The sequence below is a fragment of the Parasteatoda tepidariorum genome, chromosome 4 (genome assembly GCF_043381705.1).
Source record: "Parasteatoda tepidariorum isolate YZ-2023 chromosome 4, CAS_Ptep_4.0, whole genome shotgun sequence".
NCBI lineage: Eukaryota > Metazoa > Arthropoda > Arachnida > Araneae > Theridiidae > Parasteatoda > Parasteatoda tepidariorum.
The window spans coordinates 52,318,335-52,342,159 of record NC_092207.1 but is presented as its reverse complement, the minus strand read 5'-3'; the positions used below and the strand labels follow the sequence as shown (position 1 = coordinate 52,342,159).

Genomic DNA, 23,825 nt, shown 5'->3' with positions numbered 1-23,825 from the left:
CAAAAGCACTTGGGAGCTATCTGGTGTAAGCTGGGTTGATAACTAAACTAAAAACAAACCTTCATCTTATTGCAAATGATTTTTATAAATGCTAGTTATATTATTTAAAGAATTAATAAAAATTAATTTATATAAAATAATGAATATTTAAAATATTTAATTTATATACTCTGAAATATTCATAAAATCATTTTATTAAATTCAATGCTTGTTACATATAATTCGTTTGTAAATATCTGAAGTTAAATGCTTTCATATTCAGATGACGTAAACGAAAGGTATCTTCTGTGTCTCTTTTCAAAACAAAACAAAAGTGTTTACTTAATACTAAACCTGACGAGTTTTCCTGTATTGCCTCGCCGAAAGCAAGAACAGGAACACAAAAAACATCAACCAGAGGAATTCACTTCGTTTTATCGTCTTCCTCTTATGTAAGTAAGGATTTTTTTTTTCGTCGTTAAAAAGGATTAAAAAATATTTTCTTGTTTATATACACTCATGTTTGAGAAAATTGCAACAGCGTAAAGGAATTACGCAAATTGAACCAAACTAACATGAAATGTAATGTGAAATAAGACATACAAATGAAAACAATTTCAAAGAGATTGCTCATGTTTATTTGTACCACTATCGATAATATGCGGAATAAATTTCACTTATTTCTGACAGTTCCTTCAAGGTGTTGCAATTTTCACCAGCATTAGTGTATAATTATTATTTGTTTAATTCCAGCTATCTTTTAGTAATGATAGTTTTGTTCTTTATATAATACGGCCAACGATAAAAACCCGTAAAAAAAAACTTTTTTAAACCTTAAACCTAATTGTTTTTTTACCAATAATTTTTATCAAAATTATGAAATACGTATATAGTTTTGGTATGTTTTTAAATAAGATACCTCTACAAAGATTTGATGCCAGGTGCATGCGTCTCAAACGGGTTAAGTGGGTAGTGTTGAGCAATGGCAGCACTGGACCGCCTGTTTCCTGTGTGAGAATTGGGCTATTTCAAGCATATCGTTTCTTTAAATTTTTTTGGACAATATGTATAATTTAAACTTTTTGATACTTTAATTTACAAAACTACTTATGATACTAAATTCTATCAAGCGAAAAAATGGTTCTGATGGGCTGAAAACAATTGAAACTAGCATTTGAATCAGACTCAGAGCACTAATTAAAGTTTGAACATTTTAACGAGTTGGAAAGTGGACAAAATTTCAATTATCTAAGAATTACCATTGGCGATAAATTTTGTTTGAAAGGGTCAGATAAGGATAAAATTTGTATTATCTTCAGAACTTCAATTGAAACATTATATCCTTAGCTAGTCAAAAAGTATTTGAAACTCATAGTGACAATGATTTCTGCTTTCCGATAATATGACGATGGATTTAACTTGTAGTAATTAGGAAACGATTGTCGTAAATTTCTTGCCATCAAACACAGAAAGAAGAACAGTTGTAATTAAAAAATTCTAGCTCTTTAGCTACTCGGATAATTGTCCGAATTTTGTTTGATTATAATTCTAATAGGCGATAATGCAACGATAAATCCTGTTCTTAATGATTGAAACTTCAATTTACATCAAACAAGCAACTCCGGACATAATTTTATTATTCTTGCTAGTAGAAGTAAAGTCGTAAAGGCAAAAATTTATGAATAGAAAAATTCTTTTATGAATAATAGTATGTGAAATTCTATTTTTAGCAATTCGAAAATAACAGAAAATTACAATTTAAGTAATTAAGTAAAAAATTTCTTACATTTTAATTTTTTTACATTTTAATTTTTTAGAAAAATGTTTTTGTTCTAAATTTAAATAATTTGCACTGTAAGTCACGGTGGTAGTTATGATTTTAAAATTAAGTAGATTAAATAAATAAAAATTTTAAAAAAAATTCTACCTCTTTTTACATTTTCAGTCGCATCTTTGTGTAGGTATTAAATTATTTAAATGTATAACACAATATTTTTTAACAATAACTGACATTCATAAGGTGTTTAATTTGCTAAGTATAGAAGAATGGCAGGAATGCCACAGGTGACTAAAAATTTAAAAAGTGGTAAAAACTCAATTCACTTTTAATTATTTATTATCCTGTTAATTATTTATTATCTTTTTAATTACACAATAGTAAAATTCTTTTCAAATACTAGTTTCCACTTTTTATCTCTAAAACACTGTCCTAACTTATAAATATCCTGAGTAATTGCAAAAAAATCTTAAAAACCACCATAATGTTGCTTAAATCAAAATGTTTTTAAATCATTGTATATAATTTCACGATGTATGGGTTAGGGGCCGCTGCGCGACCCAGGAACCCAATTTTTGCTAAATAAAGAAAGAAATTGCAAAAATTATTTTAAATTAAGTTTCAAAATCCAAAGATTAAACCGTAAAGGTATAAATTTTGCTACCGCTTTAATTGGAATAAAATCTTACGTTATATTCGTAAAAGCTGTAAAGGGCTAGAAAGTTCCCATTTAAAGTAGTTTAGGAAAAATGTTAGTGTAGGAAGTACCGGGCAATGACCTTTAATATTAAAAAAATCGGTGCAGGTAGGCAAAAATTAGTAAGTATACGTTGATCAATGGCTCTTAGAATTAAAGAAACAGATTAGGGAATAATAACTGTTAAGCGTAAACCGAGCAACAGCCTGACTACTTCTTGCCAGGTAATTATCTCAGCTAATCCAGTTATTTTCAGTACAATTATGAGCAATAACTGGTTTTTAGATAAATGTGATAAGAGAGCAAAGTAATCACATTTCCCATTGTATACTTAAAGAGTACTTTTTACACTTTTTTTTAATGTTAAGGGCCGCTGCACGATAGATATATGCTGAGTAATCATTACACTGATATTTTTAGTCGTTAAAGGTTTTTTATTGTTATTCTTAATCTAAGAGTGATATTTCGTGTAAAATGTAATGAATTTAAAAATATGAAATAAAAAACATTTCACAACATGTAAAACTTGGAGCATAGAATGCCTTATAATTTTAAACGCAAGCCAAAAGACAAGGGAAATCGTGGTATTGGGAGAAATTTGCCTTCGTGGTGGACTTTTTGAGGGAACTAGCCCACATTTATGTTGCATAGAGAGGGAAACCACGAAAATCTCCCACTGGTAGCCTGAAGGCAAGGGGACTCTAACCCACGATCCATCTACCACTGAAGATATTTTACGTCAAAACTGTAATCGGTGCAATTCGCATCAACCAGCCATCGCTGGAATTCGAACCATCGGCTACTAGTTGTGCTCATTTCAGTTATTTTCTTGCGTTGCTTATCTTACATGAGTTGTTCTTTCTGTATTCAGTTTCAGAAAAAATGACAACCAGCTGGTTCCTGCTTTTGTCAATGTTTTTTGTTGCTTGTACTGATATTGACGCCACAGCTTATACTGCTGCTGCATATGATCATGCTCGAGTTGGAAGATTAAATGATCCCCCGAATCTTGTTGTGGAAATGAACTTAAAGAAATACATAAAGGCTGGAAAAATCGCAAAATCAAAAGTAAGATTTAGATTTTTGATGGTTCTTAACTGCTAACGTTCTTATTTTGAAGCGTTACTATACTTATAATAGTAATTAAAAAAAAAACAGTAACTGAGTTTACCCAGTCATTGTTAATAATTTTAACCCTTTTGTATTTAGCATTCTTGCAAAAAAAATTCTTTTTTTGAAAATTGGTATCAGAAGCATTTATTTTGTAGAAATAAAATAGTTCTGCACACCTGTTTTAATAATTCCTGTTTCTATTTCAGTAGTTTATATTTGGATCTGAAGTCACTGTGTTGACTCGGTTGATTGCGGAGGGAAACAACCTTTTGAATTAATCATAAATGTATTTCCTTTTTTTTTGGCAAAATCACTTTCAGGGATGCTACGGACGACTAAAAATGTAAAAAGTGGTAGAAACTAATTTAATTTTTTTTTTAATATTAACGCATGTGGCAGTCAACGTGCTAATACTTTAGGTTTCAAACCAATAGCAATTTGAGTGTCTCGTATATGCGCCGCATATCCATTGTCGCTCTTGTGACGTTTTTCACCTTCAGACTGTTTTTTGGACTTTCATTGTGCGTTTTTCGTTACATATTTAAATATTTTCTTTTCTTTATTATACTATCTCAGTGTAAAATTTCAAGATGAATGCTTAAAGGGCCGACTGCGGCCTCAAACACCCAGATAACAAATTTGTTCACTCATATTTACCAGGGTTTTATTCTTTTATTGATTTTAATTTTTCAATCTTAACTATTTAATTTTTAATAACAGTTATTATTAAACTATTCTTCAATATTTTTATCATTCTAGAACTGAAACTTTTTTTTCAGGGAGCTGATATCATTGTCTATCCAGAATACGGAATATTTTATCCCGGTAACAGGACACAACTAAAGCATTTTCTTGAAGATGTACCAGATCCTAAGAAGACACGAACTGCCCCTTGCGATGAAGTTGAACTTTACATGAAAAGACCAATACTCTACACACTCAGTTGCGTAGCAAAACATAATGCCATGTATGTAGTAGCAAACATGGGGGACATTAAAGATTGCTCCGGAGTTTCCGAATGTCCAGAAGATGGAGTTTTTCACTTCAATGCAAATATTGTTTTCGACCGAAATGGGAGATTAATACTCAGATACTATAAAGAACATTTATTCTTTGAATTAGGCATGGATCTGGCGAGAGAGGAACAAGATCCCGTATTCACAACCGATTTCGGTACATTTGCCACTTATATTTGCTTCGACATATTATTTAAAAGAATGAGCCAAGTTGCCAAATGGCCGCAAATCGATGGCATAATGTTTACGAGTATGTGGGCCGAAAACCCTCCTCAAGGATTATCAGTTGCATTTTGGCAAGGTTGGGCATTAGGAAACAACGCTACCATAGTTGTCTCAAACATTCAAAGTCCTTCTCGATACGCACTTGGAAGTGGAATATTCCATAAAACACATGGATCTCTGGGATATACGTACAATCCAGATAGAGTATCAAAGGTAGTGGTTGCTAAAGTTCCTGTTTCACACCAACCAGTACTGACCTCAAGGCCTTCATTGACTGCTTTCACTGACACTAAAGTTTGGGATATGAAAAGTGAAGAAGAAGACGTTCCTAAAGTTTGTTCCAACCTTTTAATCGATGCTACAGATGATTCAACTGAGAAATTGTATTGTTCCGATGAAAAGACTACAAATTACACTCTTGTAAAATTGCCAAAATCTGGAGGACACGTAAAAGCTTGTAATAATGGCATGTGCTGTTCTGTAAGTTATTCTGCTGAAACTATAGAGGAGGACTACTACCTGGGTGTCTACAACGGGACAATAAACGCTTACGATTTAAATAGATATTGTTGGTGTGAAGAGAATTGTTTCCTCGCTAGGTGTGACGCTATTAAAGGTAGGCCTTGTTCTACTTTCCCAAGAAAAACAAACACAGTGTTTTATCATGTGGAATTGAAATCCAATTTCTCAACTCCATTTGTTTATCCCTCTGTGGTCAGTAGTAAGAGTAGATTGGTTCCCATGACTGAATGGGAGTTTGACGTAGGGCACAGTTCTGATTCTCAAAGCTCCATACACTTTCATAGCAAGTATGGCGAACAATTGTTGTCAGTGGGATTTAGAGCTCGTTGTTTTGATAGGGATCCACCTTATGTAAGATAAGAAAACAAAATGGCAGTTCTGTATGAAGCTAAGATATTATTTGCTTTATTAAATGCTTGACTTTTGCTTGACTATATATTATTTTGCATTTTTTTTTTCCATTCCTACATTATTCACTAATAAAAATAAATTCACGTTTAAATAAATAATGCTATATTAAATGGATTGTATGAAAAGCTATCTTATTTCAATGAAGTAATTTTTTTGTATTTCAAGCAATTACAAAAGTTAATGTAAATGAAAACACAAAAATTAGTGCATCCTTTCGTTGTATTTATTCCATGAGAAAAGTATTTTCCGAAGAAAAATATTATGCATAAAACTGTTTTAAGATGTTTTGAAAAGACGTGATCGAATCTTACAAAAATTGTATTACTCATTTTAATGCAAAATTTGTACAAGATATGAATTGCAAAAACATTTTTACTCGATTTTTTTATATAACATAAAACTTGGAAATTGTTGTTTTATTAATTAGGCATTGTTGCAAACTAATAAGCATATATTTGAACTTAGCTTTCGGTTTTGCATAAAAACAAATATTTTTAAATTTTTGTTATTCAAGCAGAAATAAAGTATTTTGCCCTTAATAACAACCCGTACAAACTCGGCATTTACCCTTTGTTCTCGAGGTTTTTCACAACGGTTTAAAGAAATCAATGCAGAGATGCTATGCACCACTTTGAGGAAAAATTTTATATAGTGGCTGCAAAATTTATGATTTCATTTATAAATCTTAATTTAGTAGATTCCACAACACATAATTAAATCGAAAGTTCAAACCATTTGAGAACCTATAATAAGTTTTGAGGACATTTTCTGTCCTCAAAGAATTTGAAAGATTTGAGACAACTATAGAAATTCGAGAACTGTCCTCAAGATTTGAGGACGTTCGATCTTGTATACTTATAGTACATATGTTACTCATAGTACATATGTTTGAGAATCGCTCTGAATTTTTTTTTTCTAATTGCAACTAATTAATTTAAATGGTATCTTTAAATTAATTAGTTGCAATTCTCTAATCTTTAAATCTTTAAATTAATTAGTTGCAGTATCTTTAAATTAATTAGTTGCAGTAATTAGTTGCATTAGTTANATTCCACAACACATAATTAAATCGAAAGTTCAAACTATTTGAGAACCTATAATAAGTTTTGAGGACATTTTCTGTCCTCAAAGAATTTGAAAGATTTGAGACAACTATAGAAATTCGAGAACTGTTCTCAAGACTTGAGGACGTTCGACCTCCTTATTGTATACTTATAGTACATATGTTACTCATAGTACATGTGTTTGAGAATCGCTCTGATTTTTTTTTCTAATTGCAACTAATTAATTAAAATGGTTACTTGCATAAATATGAACCGTTTCACATTTTTCTGCAGTTTTGGGTTTAAAATAATAAATAACTTGAAGTATGGATAGTGTTCAAAAATTTCATTTTACCGAGAGATTCATTTAAATGAAATGAACTGATTCTAACTTGGAATAAGTATGAAATAAAATTAAAATGTAAATTTTACTTACTAATCTTACTAAACTAAGTTAAAGAATAATTTAGAGTTCTTACAAATAATATTACCTGAACTATTGAGATTAACTGAACTCTTCTAAATTTAGAATTCTGAAAAGTTTAAGTAATGACCTTTTTTAATAATTCGAGCTTAAACTAAATACTTTTATCTTCATATCGTTATCTTTATTCCCGTGATATTTATTCTAATGAGCGATTTAAATATCTTATTAGACGCAGCGCGATTGTCGAGGAAACAGTAAACAGAATTCACTTAGGATTTTGTTTTTGCAAGTTTAGATCGAGGGTAAAGGAGTTGGAAAAAATTACTAAATTACTTGCTACGGTGAATACTTGATAGTAAGATCCTTAAAGTAAGATTAACTATATATTTCTTTATCGAAGATTCGAATTTTTTGCGTACATACGTTACAACAGTTTACTAGCTCATTAAAATTTTTTATTCTTTTAGTATGCATATATTGTGGAAATTATGTAACGAACATTAGGACTAAACTTCAGATTAAAAAATTCTGCATGTAATAATTTACTTTTTTGTATAAGAGAGACTTATCCTCCGTTTAACCATCTCAGGAGCCGTGAGATATAATTACCCCACTTGTTTTTGATAATAATATCTCGATGAAAAATAAAAACATAACGGTTACTTACACAGCTTTTCACTGTTGTTGGGGCATTTTTATTGGCAGATAAATCACATGATAGGATTCAGTTTTCTCACATTGATTTCCATATTGTTTTGGTTGTTATCAGCATAAAATTAATATAAGTCATTAAGGTATTGTTTTCCTGTAAATATTTTTGCATCCCTAATTTAAAGATATTTATCTGTACCGTTATTATTACGTTTTTTATTTTGATTATATATAACATAATTCTAATCTACATTTTAAGATAAAGTTATTTAAATCGTTTTCTAATCTTATTAACCGTTTTAGAATTTCTATTTCTCTATTTTTTTTTCTTTTACGAATTATATTAATATATTATTATAAATTGCAGTTATAGATATTCGTTAAATGATTTAGAACTTAACGATCAGCTTTATGCACAATTTGATGCATGCGAAATATTTATTCAATATATCCTTCCGTTTGGTAAGCGAAAATAATAAATTACGATTCTGAATTCACCAAATTTGTCATAACAATATCATTTTAATTTTAAATGTTATTTTAAACAGTGTTTACTTAGAAAAATTACTTATGTTCTCTAATAGCTCTTAATGGAATCATAAGGGAAATATTTAGACGTTGGTACTAGGGACACAATTGTAAGTAAACAAAATTCTTTTTGGTACATAAATAAGTGAATAATTTCAACTTTCATAGAAAAAAATATGTCATGCCTAGAAACAATTCCGGCAATCTTTGGGATATGTGAATGACAGCGAAAAAGGAGCTTACACCCCTTAACAACTAGAATGTTTATAATTTTTATCTATTTAACTACACGATTTTCAAATAGACTGTATATCTAAATAAATATGAGAGATATTGTATACAACTAATTAATTTTGTAACATAGCAAATTAATATTGGGATACGTAATAGCTTAAATAACTATCGTAATATTCCTTTGAGTAACATTTTTATCCAAGTTATTATAAATATTTATTCAAATATTTTTATGTCTTATAGGACCTAACTTTTATCTAACCGGAGTCAAGCAAAAGTGTCTAACTCCGACGCAATTAAAACTGTTTTCGACTTTTAACTTCACAGACAATACAAAGAACGAATATTCACTAATGAAAAAAATTTTTTCTTCCAATAACGACTTCCTGCGTCAAGTTTTTCTTTTCACGGCCAAGCTCAAGATGCTGACATTTCTTCAGTTTCACTTTTGATCGAGATTTAGTAAGAGACTGTTTTCAAATTTTTTTTGCTGAAAGAAAAACACGTTTTGCAACAGATCTGGAAATTTACCTACTATTACCTCACTAGTTGCAAGAGAATCTCTACACTTAAACTAAATATAAAACTACATTTCGCGTCAGTCCTTGAAAACTTTTCTTTCAATATTCCTGTAAGTATCATACTTCGATTTTTTGTTTTGTTTTTTTCTTCGCTTTATTCCGAAGATAGTGGCTGATTGCTTTTATAGATAACGTTCTTGTCATGAATATTTTACTTATTTATTTTGCTACGTTGATACTTTTTCAGAACTGATTTTAAAAAAAGAAGAACTAACTCATTGTCATTCTTATAATTCGCTTTCGTCAATAAGCAACAGCATCCAATATTGTTAAGTTATTAACAATGTTTAATATTCACGGAACAAATTTCATTTTATGTAATTAGTGGCATTGGTGAACATGAACCACTATTACACATGAATACACACTACTTAGTTTACTTCTGAATAGGTCTTTTCGCCTCAACTATTTGAGTCTTTTTCTTACTTTTTAGTCAAACGATTAGTAAAACGAAAAACAAATGATCAGAAGTTTTTCTGAAACAATTTACTACACTAAAAAAAATCGTAAAAAATTAGAGTATTTTTTTGAAAAAAGTAAATTAACGAAATCCTTACCAATCGATTATCAGTTTTGTTATTAAGGAGAGCTCTAGCGTAAACATAATATACCATAATAAAAGTTGGACTATTTATAATATTTTAAATTTTGCTTTAATAATATGACATACAATGTTAGTAATGAATATACTTATTGCGTATTTTAATAGCCACTTCGATTTTACATATTTTTTGACTAACCGATAATGCGCTTAAATGACTCCACTAGATGTAGATTGATGCTACTGGGGACATGATATTAATTAGTTTTCAGAGGTAATTAAATACTAAGACAACTCTAATTCGAGTATTTATTTACCTAAATATGTCAATATGTTTTTATGTTATTTACAATTTTTCTCCGCATTTATTTGTTAAATGTGATTAATTCGTGTACTGCGAAAAATTTAGGAAAAATTAATACTTTGACATATTTAAGTTTATTTATTTTTTAATTTAAGTTTAATTATTTCATGTTTTATTTAAATTTTTTAATTTGAAATGTGATTACATATGAAATATTGAACTCACTATTGTTTGCATAACAAATAAGAACTAAATAAGAACTTCTAAAATTCTATTTATGCATTTTACTCTCTGCAGATCAATAATGATTTGTCAAATTACTTTATAAAATAAAAACTGAATTCTACCTAATAAGCAAACTATTTATAATTTTTCTACGAAATAAAGCTCAAAAAATACACTCCTAACGTAGCAACTAGTCTTTGAAACATTTTTTCTTACATTATTAAAATATAGTTCAATTGTTATTTAATAAAATAATATTTATTAGGCTGTAACACAAACATTAAAATTATTTGCTCAAGACTGTATTTTTAAAATTAAATTAGTTTCATTTTGATTTTATTAGCAATAATAGTTCCTACTTAATCTATAATTTCACGTAATAATTTTTACGTGTAATAATAGATTAAATAATTAATTTTATGACTTGTACTCACAAGTCATAAAATTATATGTATGCATGGTTCGGACAAATGACCGGATCCGGTCATTTGTCCGAAAACTCAAATACTCGACTCCGTTTTCTCCCAAGCTCATTTACCCGACAGGTACGTTTCTCAGACAACTCCATCTGTTTTCTATAGAATTTAGGACCATTCAGAATTATACGTAGTTAAGCATTCGAAGTTTTTCTTCTTTTTGTTTTTTTTTTAATTTTTAGTTATTTATTTTCTTTTTATGCTTTTTTTAAAAATCTTTTTGTTTCATAATTTTTTTTATTTATTTTGTATTTTGCTTTTTTTATTTATTTTTTTATATTTTTTAATTTATTTTTTTAAATTTTTTTTTTTTAAATTTCTTTTTTGACATTTTAAACATTTTTGTCTGCCCTTTCCCTTCTTAGTTAGAATGAATTCTCTGTTGTGCAATCACATTACAATGAAATATTGCGCGCAATACCACGTGAATAGTCCATAGAATAGTTCCTAGCAACAATTGCAGCTCAAATTCGATTATTTGTATTCGCTTTCTTTCTACGCATTGTCTACGAATTGGCGAAGAGGTTTACCACGAACAATATCCTCTGACCTATGTTATTCTTGAATCTGTTCCTCTTTAATTTCACCAATCATAGTACAAACATCCACGCGAGATGCCCCAACACATGGGCGGATCGTGCATTTGTGGGGCCCTGGGCTGAAACTACTTTGGGGCCCTAATAGCCATTTTGTCGAAAAAAAATGTCTTCTATAGTGATGTAGATAAGTATATAGAAAAAAATAGGACAATAAAATAGTTTTATTAATTTTTTTTATTTATTTATTTCTATTTGTCTATACAAACAGCAACTGTACAACATTATTGCAAAAGAAATTGACAGGTTAGGTGTAGTTATGTTATATAAATTATAAAGCAACCTTTCTGCACTTTTGTGNTAATATATATTTTTTTTAATATTAGATATTTTTTTAATTCAAAATATCACCTATTGTTTTCAGTGGGGACTGGGGCCCTTTGTATCCACGGGGCCCTGGGCTGCAGCCCAAAAAGCCCTTAAGTAGATCCGCCCCTGCCCCAACAAGCCTTTTTTATCAAGCAAATCCCCTGTCGAGCAAATTACTTTTCGGGCAAATTTTCAAAGCTCAGCTGACAAGGAAAATTTAAAAAAAAATAATAACAGTTTAAGCTTCTTACACTTGAAACAAAACTATAATTTTAAACTGTATGCGTTATCTTGCTGTAAAGAATTAGCTGGGCTTTACAATAGACAAATAACTAAAATATTTTAAAAGCTATCAAACTTTTTTAAAGAGCACAAATTTGGCGAGATTTTTCTACCAAGTTGAAAATTATCAAAATCAGAACCTTATTCCCATTTATTGTAAATTTTTATGAGCTCAGGTAATGCAACATTGGATTCAGTGTTTAAATATTAAAAAATTAGACCACAAACGCTTTTCATTTTCTAAAACTGTGACTCTTCTCCATATTAATGTTTTACACCATTTTCAGAATAAACATACTTTTTTACAGTGCGCTGGCTTGGCATAACAGGAACAACTTTTGCAAACTCACATCAGTTATGAAAAAGGCATCATTTCATGCTACTACACAGCCTTCGAAAAAACAGCTTTACTTTTACCTAGGATTACCTGGCGATGGTGAATAGGGATTTTACAAGACAGAATCCAATTGTTAAAGATAGCTAAGTTCTATAAAAAATTACAGTATTTTTTTTAAAACAATTTAAGCAAATAAATGGTAACATCGTAAAGAAAAAAACAGCCAATCAACGATATTAATAATGAGCACTAAAGTAAGTACTCTCAACTGGTATAATAAACTAGTTAAAAAGAGATGAGATTAAGAATAGAATTGTTTCTATAAACAATAACTCGGGTTTTCAGTTGGATTCAATTATTTTAAATATTAAAGGGGGAAAAATAGAAACAGTTACAATGGAGCGCATTTTTTTCATGATGTTTCAGGTTTTTGATATGATCATAGATATCTCTGCGTTGCTGGTTTCAAATCTGCAATCTTTTTCTCCCTACAAGCTACAGCTTTTATGCAATTCCATTATATATTCCTAACCAGAATTTTTTCAAAATTCTCTCGAGTGACTTCGAAATGTCCCACTTCTCTGCTACGTAAGGAGTGGTAACAAGAAGGCAAAAACATTTCAGTTCATGACGCGATAAGTTAAGCTAATATATTTTTTGTCTTCAGTGTTCTTTTCAAAGGAGCAGACAAATGTATATGTATGCATATACACCTATATGTTCTTAATAAACTTGTACAGTCAGAAAAAAATAAACTGAGCGAAAAATGCAATTTTAAAAAAATTCTGTAGCTTCTGAAATAAAAATAATTTTGAATTTGAAATCTGAATTAGGTAAGATCAAGTACTTGTATAAATGCGATAAAGAAAAAATCCCCCGTGTTATTTTTTCAAAATTTTTTCCTTCTGGAAAATCTTTTTTAACTGAAAATATCTTTTAAAACAACCACAACTATTTCAGTCGGAGAGAAAACGATGACATGCATTTTTAGTGCGTCAGTTACCTATGATCTCGTATGTCTTCCTTTTCCGCACTATTGCATCTAACACTTTTAAATGAAGTATAATTCTTACGAATGAAATAAATTGTATGCATCATGTTCCGTGACACATTCTTTTGATTAAGGGCTTGTAATATTTATTATTTTTATCGCTCTCAGCATTCATCAAATAAATACAAATAGTCATTACATTATTTAGTGTTTCTACTATTTTTATCATGTATCCTGATGCAGATTTACATATTTAAGGCAGTACAGATGAACTCGAATTAAGTTAATTTTTTACTAAAGAGTTTTTTTTTTTTTTTTTTTTTAAAATGGAATCTATACATACCTTACAATTCAAAAAGTTTTCGACTATTATTAACTAAAATAATAAATATTTACTAAAAATTATTTTTTGCACGTAGTTAACGAATTTGAATTAACGAATTTTTTTAATTGTACGCACAAATGCTTAATATCGCTTAAAAAGTCCTCTCAAGATGTGGCGAAATACGCAAAAAGTAAATTTACCATTAGGGGATTCCAACTTTGGATTGCTGTCTTGACCAAACTATGGGGACCATATTTCCCAGATTGCGGCTAATTTCTATATTTGGGAGGGCAAAAATCCGAATCCGTTAAAAAAAAAATTTATGTTTATTCAGAGAGAGTACGTTTTTTGTGTCTGATTTTGTAACTTCAGATATCGGCTGCAATAATTAATTAGCATATTTGTGGCCACTCTCTCAAATCATTATAAACGGGTCTTAGAACGTGAAGATCCGATCTATAGAACAAAACTTTTTTAGGATTTTCCGTTATTTATTTTTTTTCGCCGTCTTTGTATATAAACCTATGCGTTTCTTATAAATTAGAACAATCTGACGAAAAATAAGACTAAATAGAAAAATATCATTTTGAAAAACAAATATGAAGGTTACTAAATAAAACTTATTTCATATTTGAATTTGTTACATCTGAATCGTGTAATATCAATACTGGTATAAAAGCAGCAAAATATCAGTTCCCTAATGTTCTTCAGTTATATACTAATTACCTACCACTTCATTTTAAAATTAAAGAAACGTTTAAAATTAAGGATAATATGACATGCTGTGCTGACACACTGATGTACAGGGTGATCTGATATGTATTTAACAAGGAATCCGAATCCCGGTGCGTAGGCTAGTGGAATTTGGATTTCCGTTTATTAAAAGGAAAAGATTAGGTAGGGCATGGGCACAGAAGCAGTGCCAATGTATTACCTATTGCAAATATTATGAAAAAGTAACGCCTACTTTCTACCCTGTACTGATATTGACGTTTTACAGTCTTGTGAAACGGCACAAGAATGAAGAGTAATTGCTAACATTAACGTATGCAGCAAGATGCACTGCTTTTCATCAAAAACAAATTGTAATAGACAAATCAAAAGAAAGCCAAATCTGGACGGCAAAAGAACGAGTTCCTCATGTTGCCTTTTTTTAAAAACAAAATATCTATAAGTAACAAAATCAAATTTTCACATCTAACTCCCCAGAATTACTTAATAAGATTAATATCTTAGTAAATGCAGCAGGTTTGAGCTCGGAATTTATACCATTTATTTCTTTTATTGAAAACAAACTGCTTGAAAATATCGCCTCGTGCAATGAGCTGTAGCAAGCAGCTGTAAACTTTCTAACTGAAAGTCGTAAAAGTAAAAAGCTCAAGTTTTTTTTTTGTTTACATGTTTATTGAAAACATCACCTTAGCAACAATTTTCCCTTGGCCCCAGTTGGGCTCAATATGAGTCCTATATGAACAAGCACCGAGGAACCAATATATATGGATGTCTAGAATTTTTTACATTGGTCTTACATAGGGGTAATCTCGGTCTTCATGGGGCCTATATTGGCTGATTAAGGAATATAAAATATCGGGGGAATCTAATAATTCTATATAGGACGGATATTGTTTGTAATGTGGTTGTAAAATAACGTGAAAAATCGAACAATTCTATCTAGGGTTAATATCGGAAAGATAACGGCTCTTAGAACCCTTATTGAGGCAAGATTCGTGAATGAGGGCCCAAGTTATTTTGCTGCTAAGGCATCTACATTGTTATTTACCATTTTGAATCATGCACTTTTTCCCCTCACTGATTTAAGTGAATTCTGATAATAGTTTATTAATTGTGGCCTTGTAAGATCAAAGTGTTTTCTATCAATAAACACACAATACATGATTCCATAAAATTAGAATTAAGAAACACATAGTTGAAGGTTTTCAGTAAATTAAGAATATGAACATGAACTGGCATTTATCAATTTAGGAGGGAAGAAAGAATTTCCCAAACTAATATTTACACCAGTGATCCTTAATTAGTTGTGGTAATGGATACTGATATTGCAGTAATAGGTTCTTCGGTAATCGATACATAATTAACTAATATAATTTCTTAAAGTAGGTACGGAATATAGGTATCGTGGTATTAGTTTTCTTGACAGCCCCTCGAAACAAATAAGCGTCGTAAACTGCATTTAATTACAGAAAAAGTTGTGATTTTTTATAAAATTAATAAAAAATTGTTTATAAGTTATAAATAAGTAGTGCATTTAAATTCATTTATTTTATTTGTTTCTTAAAAAATATTTTATCAAATACTATTTTCTCACACAAGAAAAATATTTTATGATGAAATAAAATAAGTTGTATTACCTCATGGGAGAACTAAAGAGATCAACACAGCTGAAGAAAACATAAAACCATTATCACGAAATAACATACTAAATATCACCTTGTGAAAAGTACTACAGGAAATAGCAGCATTTCTTTTGCGTTTTTTTTGGGGGGGGGTTGTCTGGGGCAAGGTTGTTTGCGGTAATTTACAGCCAACCACTGAAACTGCTGCCTCACTGTCTGCATGGTATTGCCTCCCTGATGAAGCTGCCATGTATATCAGTGCATCAACTTTTAATATCGTTTAAAATGTCTCCTTTTTGATAATCAGGTTGCTATTTCCTGTCGTACTTTTCAACCATTTTTTAATACCTTGTCTGGCACGGGTGTCTCTTTTCTTTGTTTTATTTATGTTTTACCTATTTCTACTTCTAGAAAAATGGGGATTCGAATAACTGTATTGTCAATAATCATCTACCTGAGCGTTTCAGGCATAGACGCTGCCTCAAGACCTTTCACAGCTGCTGCATATGATCATGCCCGATTTGGAAGGCTAGACGATCCCCCAGTCCGTGTTTTGGAAGTAAATTTGAAGAAGTATATACAAGCTGCTGAAATTGCAAGCTCAAAAGTAAGAATAAGTCAAATCCGACTAAAAACTTTATATTTTGATTTCATTGAAGACAAATATTTTAATAAAAAGACTGCCCTTGAACCACTAAAAGTCTCATTCTCCTTCAAAGTTTGTCAATAAAGTATTTATTTACTACGTATTCTATTTACAAAGTCCTTGTTAAAAACTAAAATAAACCACAAAACAGGAAAAAGTTCAAAAGCACAAAAGTTGTGGCCAAGTTATAAATATGATTGAAGTGTACTTTCATATTTCAAACTACCATTTAAATTTTTTTTAAAAATCTTGTGATAAGAACTTTAAATTTGTGCTTTTTGTATTTCTATCGAAAACAGTTTTCTGGTGTTTCGTTTTAAATTTATACTTCTTTCAGAAACTATTAAAAAACGAGATTATTTTGTTAAAATTTCTGATATTTTTAGAGATGTTAATAACAGTGAAACTGTGACGTGTGACTGTATCCCTACTAATTTTTCATTATCTGATATTTTTCCTGATGTATATTTTGTATTCAGTATTTTTTTTTATCCTTATCTGCATAAACAACTATTTATGTAAGTTTTTATTTTTTAAATTTTTTATTTTTTAAATTTTTTTTTTTATATTTCAGGGAGCTGACATTATTGTTTATCCAGAATACGGATTATTTTATCCAGGAGACCGATCCCAATTAAAGTCTTTCCTAGAAGACATTCCAGATCCAAAAAAGTTCCAGGCTAATCCATGTGATGAAAAAGATTATTATCTGAAAAAACCGATTCTTTACACGCTTAGCTGCATTGCAAGGAATAATTCAATTGTCGTAGTTGCAAACACTGGCGACATCAAAAATTGCACCGGTGAATCAGAATGCCCTGAAGATGGGGTATTTCATTACAATACAAATGTTGTTTTTGACCGAAATGGAACACTGATACTCAGGTACTACAAGGAACATTTATTCTTTGAATTAGGCATGGATTTGCCAAAAGAGCAACAAGATCCAACATTCACAACTGATTTCGGCACTTTTGCCACTTACATTTGCTTTGATATTATATTTGAAAGAATGAGCCAAGTTGCTAAGTGGCCACAAGTTGATGGCATAATGTTCTCAACCATGTGGTTTGAAAATCCTCCACAGTATGTCTCAGTTCCATTATGGCAAGGGTGGGCATTAGGGAATAATGCCACAATCGTGGTTTCTAATGTACAGAGCCCTAGTTTGTATGCAGTTGGAAGTGGAATATTCCATAAAAAATTTGGATCTCTGGGCTATACATATAGTCCTGACAGCGTGTCAAAGGTGGTTGTGGCGGAAGTTCCTGCTGAGGGTGAACCTATCTCAAATACAAGCCTAATTGCTTTCACTGATACCAAAATCTGGGATTGGGTAGATGATGGCGAGGATGTACCAAAAATTTGTTCCAATCTTATAATCAATGACACTGATCATTTTTCAGGTAAATTTTATTGTTTCGATGAGAAAACCTCAAACTATACTCTTACAAAACTTGTAGATCCCAGCGGCCAAATTGAAGCATGTAACAATGGAATGTGCTGTTCCTTAAATTATACAGCGGAATCTATGGAAGAAGAGTTTTACTTGGGTGTTTACAATGGGACATTGAATTCCTTCAACCGTTATCACTGGTGTGAGGAGAGTTGCTTTGTTGCCAGGTGCGATTCTATTGATGGTCAGCCCTGTTCAACTTTCCCTAGAAGAGCAAGCACAATATTCAAGCATGTAGATTTGAAGTCTAACTTCTCAACAGAATTCATCTATCCATCTGTGGTCAGTAGTAAGAGCAGACTGGTGCCTAAGAATGAGTGGGAGTTTGACGTGACGCATAGATCTGCATACGAAAGTTCCATACATTTCCACAGTACTACAGGAAAAAATCTGTTATCGGTGGGCTTCAAAGCTCGTTGTTACAACAGAGATCCTCCATATGTTAGATAAGAAATTGATTTGTCTACTTCTTAAATTATCCTACAAGTTGTTTTTAAAATAGCTTGTAATAACTATTTTTTTTTTATTCTTACTATATTGTGTCGAATAAAAATTAGCATTAAAAACCTAGTTTTAATTATTAAATATCTACATAGTTTTCATAAAATATACATGTGGGTTTTTTTTAAATTTATTTTTATACTATTTTTTTTTTTACATATATAGGTTTATATTATATAAATAGACTCATCTCATTTTCACTCAAAATTTCTTATTTTTGAGTTATGTACAAAATCGCGGGGAGTTTTGATCATTGCAAAACTTTTCAATTTCCGCTTTAATGGAATTTTTTTTAATAAATTTTTAAATAAAAAAATTACTTTTTTACTATCAGTATTTTTTTAATTTTAAAAACCGAATATTTTTAAACTTTTTAATTATTTGATACTGTGCCGTGCTGGAAGTTAATTATTATAATTATTGAATATAATTTAGCACTGGCTGTGGCGTTTGACCCAAGAACCACTTTTGCAATGAAGTATTGTGAGAATCATGGTAGTGTTACAATGACTAACCTAAGGACAGAAATATTACGAAATAAATATAATATTTAGACTCAGCTACCCACATTAGAAAACATTTCACAAAAACATCCATTTTTCAAAAACATTTTATTGGATGCTATTTTATTTGCAGCAGTTGTTCTTTCGTAAACTGAAAGTAAATAAATGAAATATGAAATACTAAACAAAGAAAGCAAAATAGTAGCAATAGTTTTAATATTATAATGCTATTGCTATTTGGTTGAAAATCGACAACTAACTCAGTGCGGTGCAGCGAAGCAGCAACAACTGATTCGTCGAATTTAAATGACATAAACTGAACAATTTGTAGTATGAAGGAATAAGTAGGAAAGGGAAAGCTGCCAGGCACCAGTAAGATGGTTTATAAGCTATTAAATAAAAATCATGAAGTTAAAATATAAGTTGAATAACAAACTACAATGAAATAAAGAACGGAAATATTTACAGAGCTATGCCCAATATTTACACGAAAATCTAATAAATCCAGTATTTCAAATAAAATACTATCTTGATTGAGTTATTTAAGTCCAAAGTGACTTGAATAAATAATTTAGAATAAGATTGAAAAAAAAAACGCACACACAATTGGTTATACTATAGCCTACGTCACAGATCGTGTTATTCTTACTAAATTTAACTCGTAAACAGCATTTTCTGCGAACCTGATTTCTAGCAACAAGTAAAAGCATCAAACGAAGTGTCTTGTTATAAGTCGCTACTCGCCAGGTTGGAATTGTATTAGTCTAGTTCCTTTGGAAATAATTTATATTGTTGATTTACCGAAGTTTATGAATTTAGTAAGCATATTTAAAACTCAGTTTATTAATTAAACTAAAAGGTAAATGTTATTCCTAGTAAGTGAAAGTAGTTGTGCTTTTTTCATATTATACCCAATTAGAATTAAGTTAACATGAAGAATTAAAGTTTGTTTAAATTTGAATCGAAATAACAACGGAGTTCTAACAATGATAAATAAATAATGATACATTGATAAATGAAACATTTTATCAAATAGAAATGGTTTTTCATCCAGACTGTGGAAAAATTGTTTGCTTTAAGTTATATAAATCCGAATCCTGGAGAAATAAGAGTAAATGAATGAATAAAAAATAACTTTGGATTAGCTTTAAGAAATTACGCCGTTTGTAATTACGATGTTTTATGCAATGGCTGGCTTTTGACATCCATTGAATATTACATTAATTATTCCTCCTTTTTTTTTTCATAAAAACCACTCAGAACGAATTTTCTCCATCTATTTGGCGCAATGCCGAACAGTGCGATCATCAATGTTACTTATTCCCAAGAGGAATTAAGCAACCGCTTCACGCTCAGGAGAAAACTCCATTCCACATCATCGTGGTTGGGTTTTCTGCGAAGTTCGGTGAGTGAACTCGCTAATCATACTATAGAAATGATCCTATGAAGTATGATCTTGATTATTTCAAGAATTTCAAAATATATATACACTCTATTATGTAAATTATACTGGTATTTATACTTTCAAAATTTTTAAGATTTGTTTATATTAAGTTACCGAAAAATTGGCAATCGATTAGAAGCAACACCGTATCTCTTATCAAATTTCCAATTAGAATTATGATCGATGAGGAATAGTCCTCCTAAGTAACAATAGGTAATGATATTATAATCTTATATCAGACGCTCACGATTCGGCCGCAATATTAAACATTTGGGCAGAGATAAAGTAACGCCTACTTTCATTTGAATCGTAAGTCATCAATATGAATAGATATCTTCTGGAACACCGAATCTCTTACAAATTTCCAATCAGAATTATGATCGATGATGAATTGTCCTCCTAAGTAAAGCAATAGCTATACTAGGCGTTTACGATTAGGCCGCAACATAGAAAATTTGGGCAGACATTGAAAAGTAACGCCTACTTTCAACTGAACCGTAAGTCATCATTATGAAAAGATATCTTCTAGAAAACGAGGCGTTAAGTTAACACTTTGAGGGCAGGAAATTTAATTAAAAAAAAAAAACAGAATTGTCAATATTATTTTAGCTTAGCTTTAATTAAACAATTTATTTAAATGGATTTTTGATTTCAAATTATGTTTATATTTATATGCTTATATTTATATGTGTAAATTTAGTTTCGATATTCAAATGTTTATTTACCCAAGCAAAGTGCTTGTAATTTTGTATTAGCAACCACATCGACTGCTAAATTCAAAATGTTATCACTTTAAACTTATGTAAATTTCTAGATGTATGGGATAGGGGCCGCTGCGCGGCCCAGGTGCCCAATTTTTTATAAATAAAGTAAAGTAAAGTAAATGGATTTTTGAGTTATTTTATTTATTTTGTGGTTAGTATTGAAAACCACAGCCCTTCAGAGAGATAATCGAATTTCATTTTACTGCAAAGTTTTACCGAGTATGAATTATTGAAATTTCAAAAAATGAACAATTTAAAAAGGCTTTTTGTGACAATTGTAATTTTATAGCACCTCTGTAAGCCATATCGGTAGCAACGGCTCTCATTAATTCATCGGATCTGACAGGACTCAAAAGAGATAAAAATAATGACATGGCAAGGCATTTTAGGGCGTCGGCCGAAAATCGTTAATAAAAGGATACTTCGTTCCGATCATGGGGGGGGGGAATGTTAAAACTTATTAAAACCATCATATTTGATCCATACAATATGAATTTATAAATTTCTAATCACATTTGTTTGCACATTAATCAGTGGCGTAGCGAGCTTAACNCAGCAATTTTTTGTTTTGCGGACCATTTGGCGCCCCTTTGTGAGTAGCGCCCGGGGCATGATGACCCCCCTTGCCCACCCCTCACTACGCCACTGACATTAATCTATATTTATTCAAAAACCTCTGCATTCTATTTTTTTAATGATCTTTCTTCTGCGCGTTCGATGTATTTCGGCGAGATAAAGTCCTGTCCAATCAAATTATAGAAATCTTTGTTTACATTTACGTCGCCCTTTCTACCAAACTAGAGATTGAAAAAATTTTCCGATAGGAGCTCAATCTTTCAATACCAAAATGAATTTTCTCCAACATGGCGGTGCAACGACCCATCTTGTTACGAATGGATAGTTGACGGAATGTAAACATGCATGAATGGTGTTTTCAATATAAATATAAACAACAGCAATCTCGAGCTCTTGACCTGCTCTACTTCTGGTTAGAAAGTTTATAGCTGCTTACTACAGCTTATTCTGCGAAGGGATATTTTCAAGCAGATAATTTTGTTTTTAATAAAACAAATAAATAATATAGTTTCTGATCTCAAATCTGCCGTATTTCATATTTGTTTTAGTAATTTATTGGTGTATTTATAAAAATAAGAGAGAGAGACATGGTTGATAGATTTAGAAAGAACACGCTTTGTGGCTGTACCGATTTATCCTCCTTTTACTTGTTTATTGCTGTTTGTTCTTGTTGGAAGTCGTGCACCATCATAGGTCATCATATTGTCCAAGCAACGAGATCAAGTTCATTTTACAAATTATTATTTGGATTTAAATTTTGAAGTTGGTATATTCTTGACAAGGTAAGAAACGTTTTATAACAATTCCTGCTTTTCAAATGACGATTTTTACTACTTGAAATGACAAGTCTTCACATGAAGATTCTTGTTTCAAACGCAAATATATAATCAGGTAACAAATACACATATACAAGCTTCTTTTACGTAAATTTGTGATTTAAATAGTATATATTGTTTCCTTTGAAATTATCCAGTACCTTAAAATAAAAAACAAATTCTTGCAAATTTCTTAAATTAATCTTTTTTATTAAAATAGGCCAGTATAACAGTAAGCTATCAATACTGGCAATATAAAAACTTAGAAGATGTTGAAGTCAGTTGCATTGACACTGGTCGGTTATAGAAAAGCCTTGAACTTGAAAGAACTTGGAACCTCACTTTTTGTTTCCCTTGATATCTATAACCACTAAAACATGCATAACAAAATTAATTAAAGCATTATATTTCATACTAAAACTATAATTTTTTTTGGAAAAAAGAAAAGAATAAAACTTTATTACAATAGCGTTTCCCGTTTCCTCAAGGTATTAGAAGGCATTAACTATTAGTAGTACATAATCGCCGCTTTGCAGATTAGCTATCACTAAAGACAACTTTTATCAGCTATTATGAAGAAAAAATATATTATTTTACTCCCCATCTCATGTATACTGCATATCTATTTACAAAACATGTTTACTTAAGGTAAATATTGGACCGTTCCAGAGAAATCATGAAGAGGAAGAAAAGATCTTTCCTACATTGATTTGAACTTTTTTAGCCTAATGTTTATAATTTAAAGCTATATTTCAAACACTAAATTGATCAAAGAAATGTTTTATTGTAATTTCATTAAAAATATGATAAAAATTAAAGCAAAAAAAAATAATAATAATATATATATATCGAAACTGTGCCTCCTGTCTCAAAGAAAGAAAGAAAATACTCCATGAGCAACACAAATGAATATTGGTTATCAAAATGGGCTACAGGTGGCGTAGAGCAGAACTCTCTAACTGTTTTAACAATTCGCATGCTTTCACCATTAGCGTGTAAACAGTAATATAAGAAGGAAGTACTACGTTAGTTTCTGTCTTGATTTTTCAAATAGATTAAAAAAAATTAAGATCGGAAACTATATAGAATTGAACACTACATTAAGCATAGTTCTAAAAAAGTGTCGTGGAAATTTTAAAAAATATTTTTGGCAAAAATTTCAAGAAAGGGGAAAAT

At 30.4% G+C, this 23,825-nt stretch overlaps 3 protein-coding genes and 1 non-coding gene across 6 annotated transcripts in view; 3 read left to right on the top strand and 1 right to left on the bottom strand.

The window, feature by feature from the left end:
- The first annotated feature begins 281 nt into the window (after window positions 1-281).
- On the top strand, window positions 282-5,765 carry LOC139424765 (pantetheinase-like). 2 transcript variants are annotated; one of them, XM_016073693.3, is made up of 3 exons: window positions 282-431; window positions 3,325-3,521; window positions 4,346-5,765. In XM_016073693.3, exons 2-3 carry the CDS (start codon window positions 3,336-3,338, stop codon window positions 5,687-5,689), a joined length of 1,530 nt encoding a protein of 509 aa, XP_015929179.2. In that variant the 5' UTR covers window positions 282-431; window positions 3,325-3,335; the 3' UTR covers window positions 5,690-5,765. The 2 variants fall into 2 exon arrangements, with proteins under 2 accessions (XP_015929179.2, XP_042898945.1); XM_043043011.2 differs by lacking the exon at window positions 282-431 and adding an exon at window positions 2,581-2,677.
- A 1,672-nt stretch (window positions 5,766-7,437) lies between these two features.
- On the top strand, window positions 7,438-18,612 carry LOC107455973 (pantetheinase). Of its 2 annotated transcripts, none has more exons than XM_016073721.3 (3): window positions 7,438-7,579; window positions 16,356-16,551; window positions 17,165-18,612. In XM_016073721.3, exons 2-3 carry the CDS (start codon window positions 16,360-16,362, stop codon window positions 18,494-18,496), a joined length of 1,524 nt encoding a protein of 507 aa, XP_015929207.1. In that variant the 5' UTR covers window positions 7,438-7,579; window positions 16,356-16,359; the 3' UTR covers window positions 18,497-18,612. The 2 variants fall into 2 exon arrangements, with proteins under 2 accessions (XP_015929207.1, XP_015929208.1); XM_016073722.4 differs by lacking the exon at window positions 7,438-7,579 and adding an exon at window positions 8,867-9,254.
- The window catches only part of LOC107455966 (ran-specific GTPase-activating protein), a 237,077-nt gene continuing 230,679 nt past the window's right edge, over window positions 17,428-23,825 (top strand). The window contains exon 1 of the mRNA XM_016073709.3: window positions 17,428-17,439. The gene's annotated coding sequence lies outside the window, so the exon portion shown is untranslated. The remainder of the gene's footprint in view (window positions 17,440-23,825) is intronic.
- Window positions 20,302-20,508, bottom strand: LOC122269498 (small nucleolar RNA U3). Its single transcript, XR_006225234.1, has one exon. It is a non-coding gene; the product is annotated as a small nucleolar RNA U3 (small nucleolar RNA).

What these genes read in the sequence shown, in the direction of transcription:
- LOC139424765 (XM_016073693.3), top strand. Translation starts at nt 3,336, where the DNA reads ATGACAACCAGCTGGTTCCTGCTTTTGTCAATGTTTTTTGTTGCTTGT. An exon ending in GAAAAATCGCAAAATCAAAA is followed by an intron (nt 3,522 to 4,345) that starts GTAAGATTTAGA and finishes CTTTTTTTTCAG; the next exon opens with GGAGCTGATATCATTGTCTA.
- LOC107455973 (XM_016073721.3), top strand. Translation starts at nt 16,360, where the DNA reads ATGGGGATTCGAATAACTGTATTGTCAATAATCATCTACCTGAGCGTT. An exon ending in CTGAAATTGCAAGCTCAAAA is followed by an intron (nt 16,552 to 17,164) that starts GTAAGAATAAGT and finishes TTTATATTTCAG; the next exon opens with GGAGCTGACATTATTGTTTA.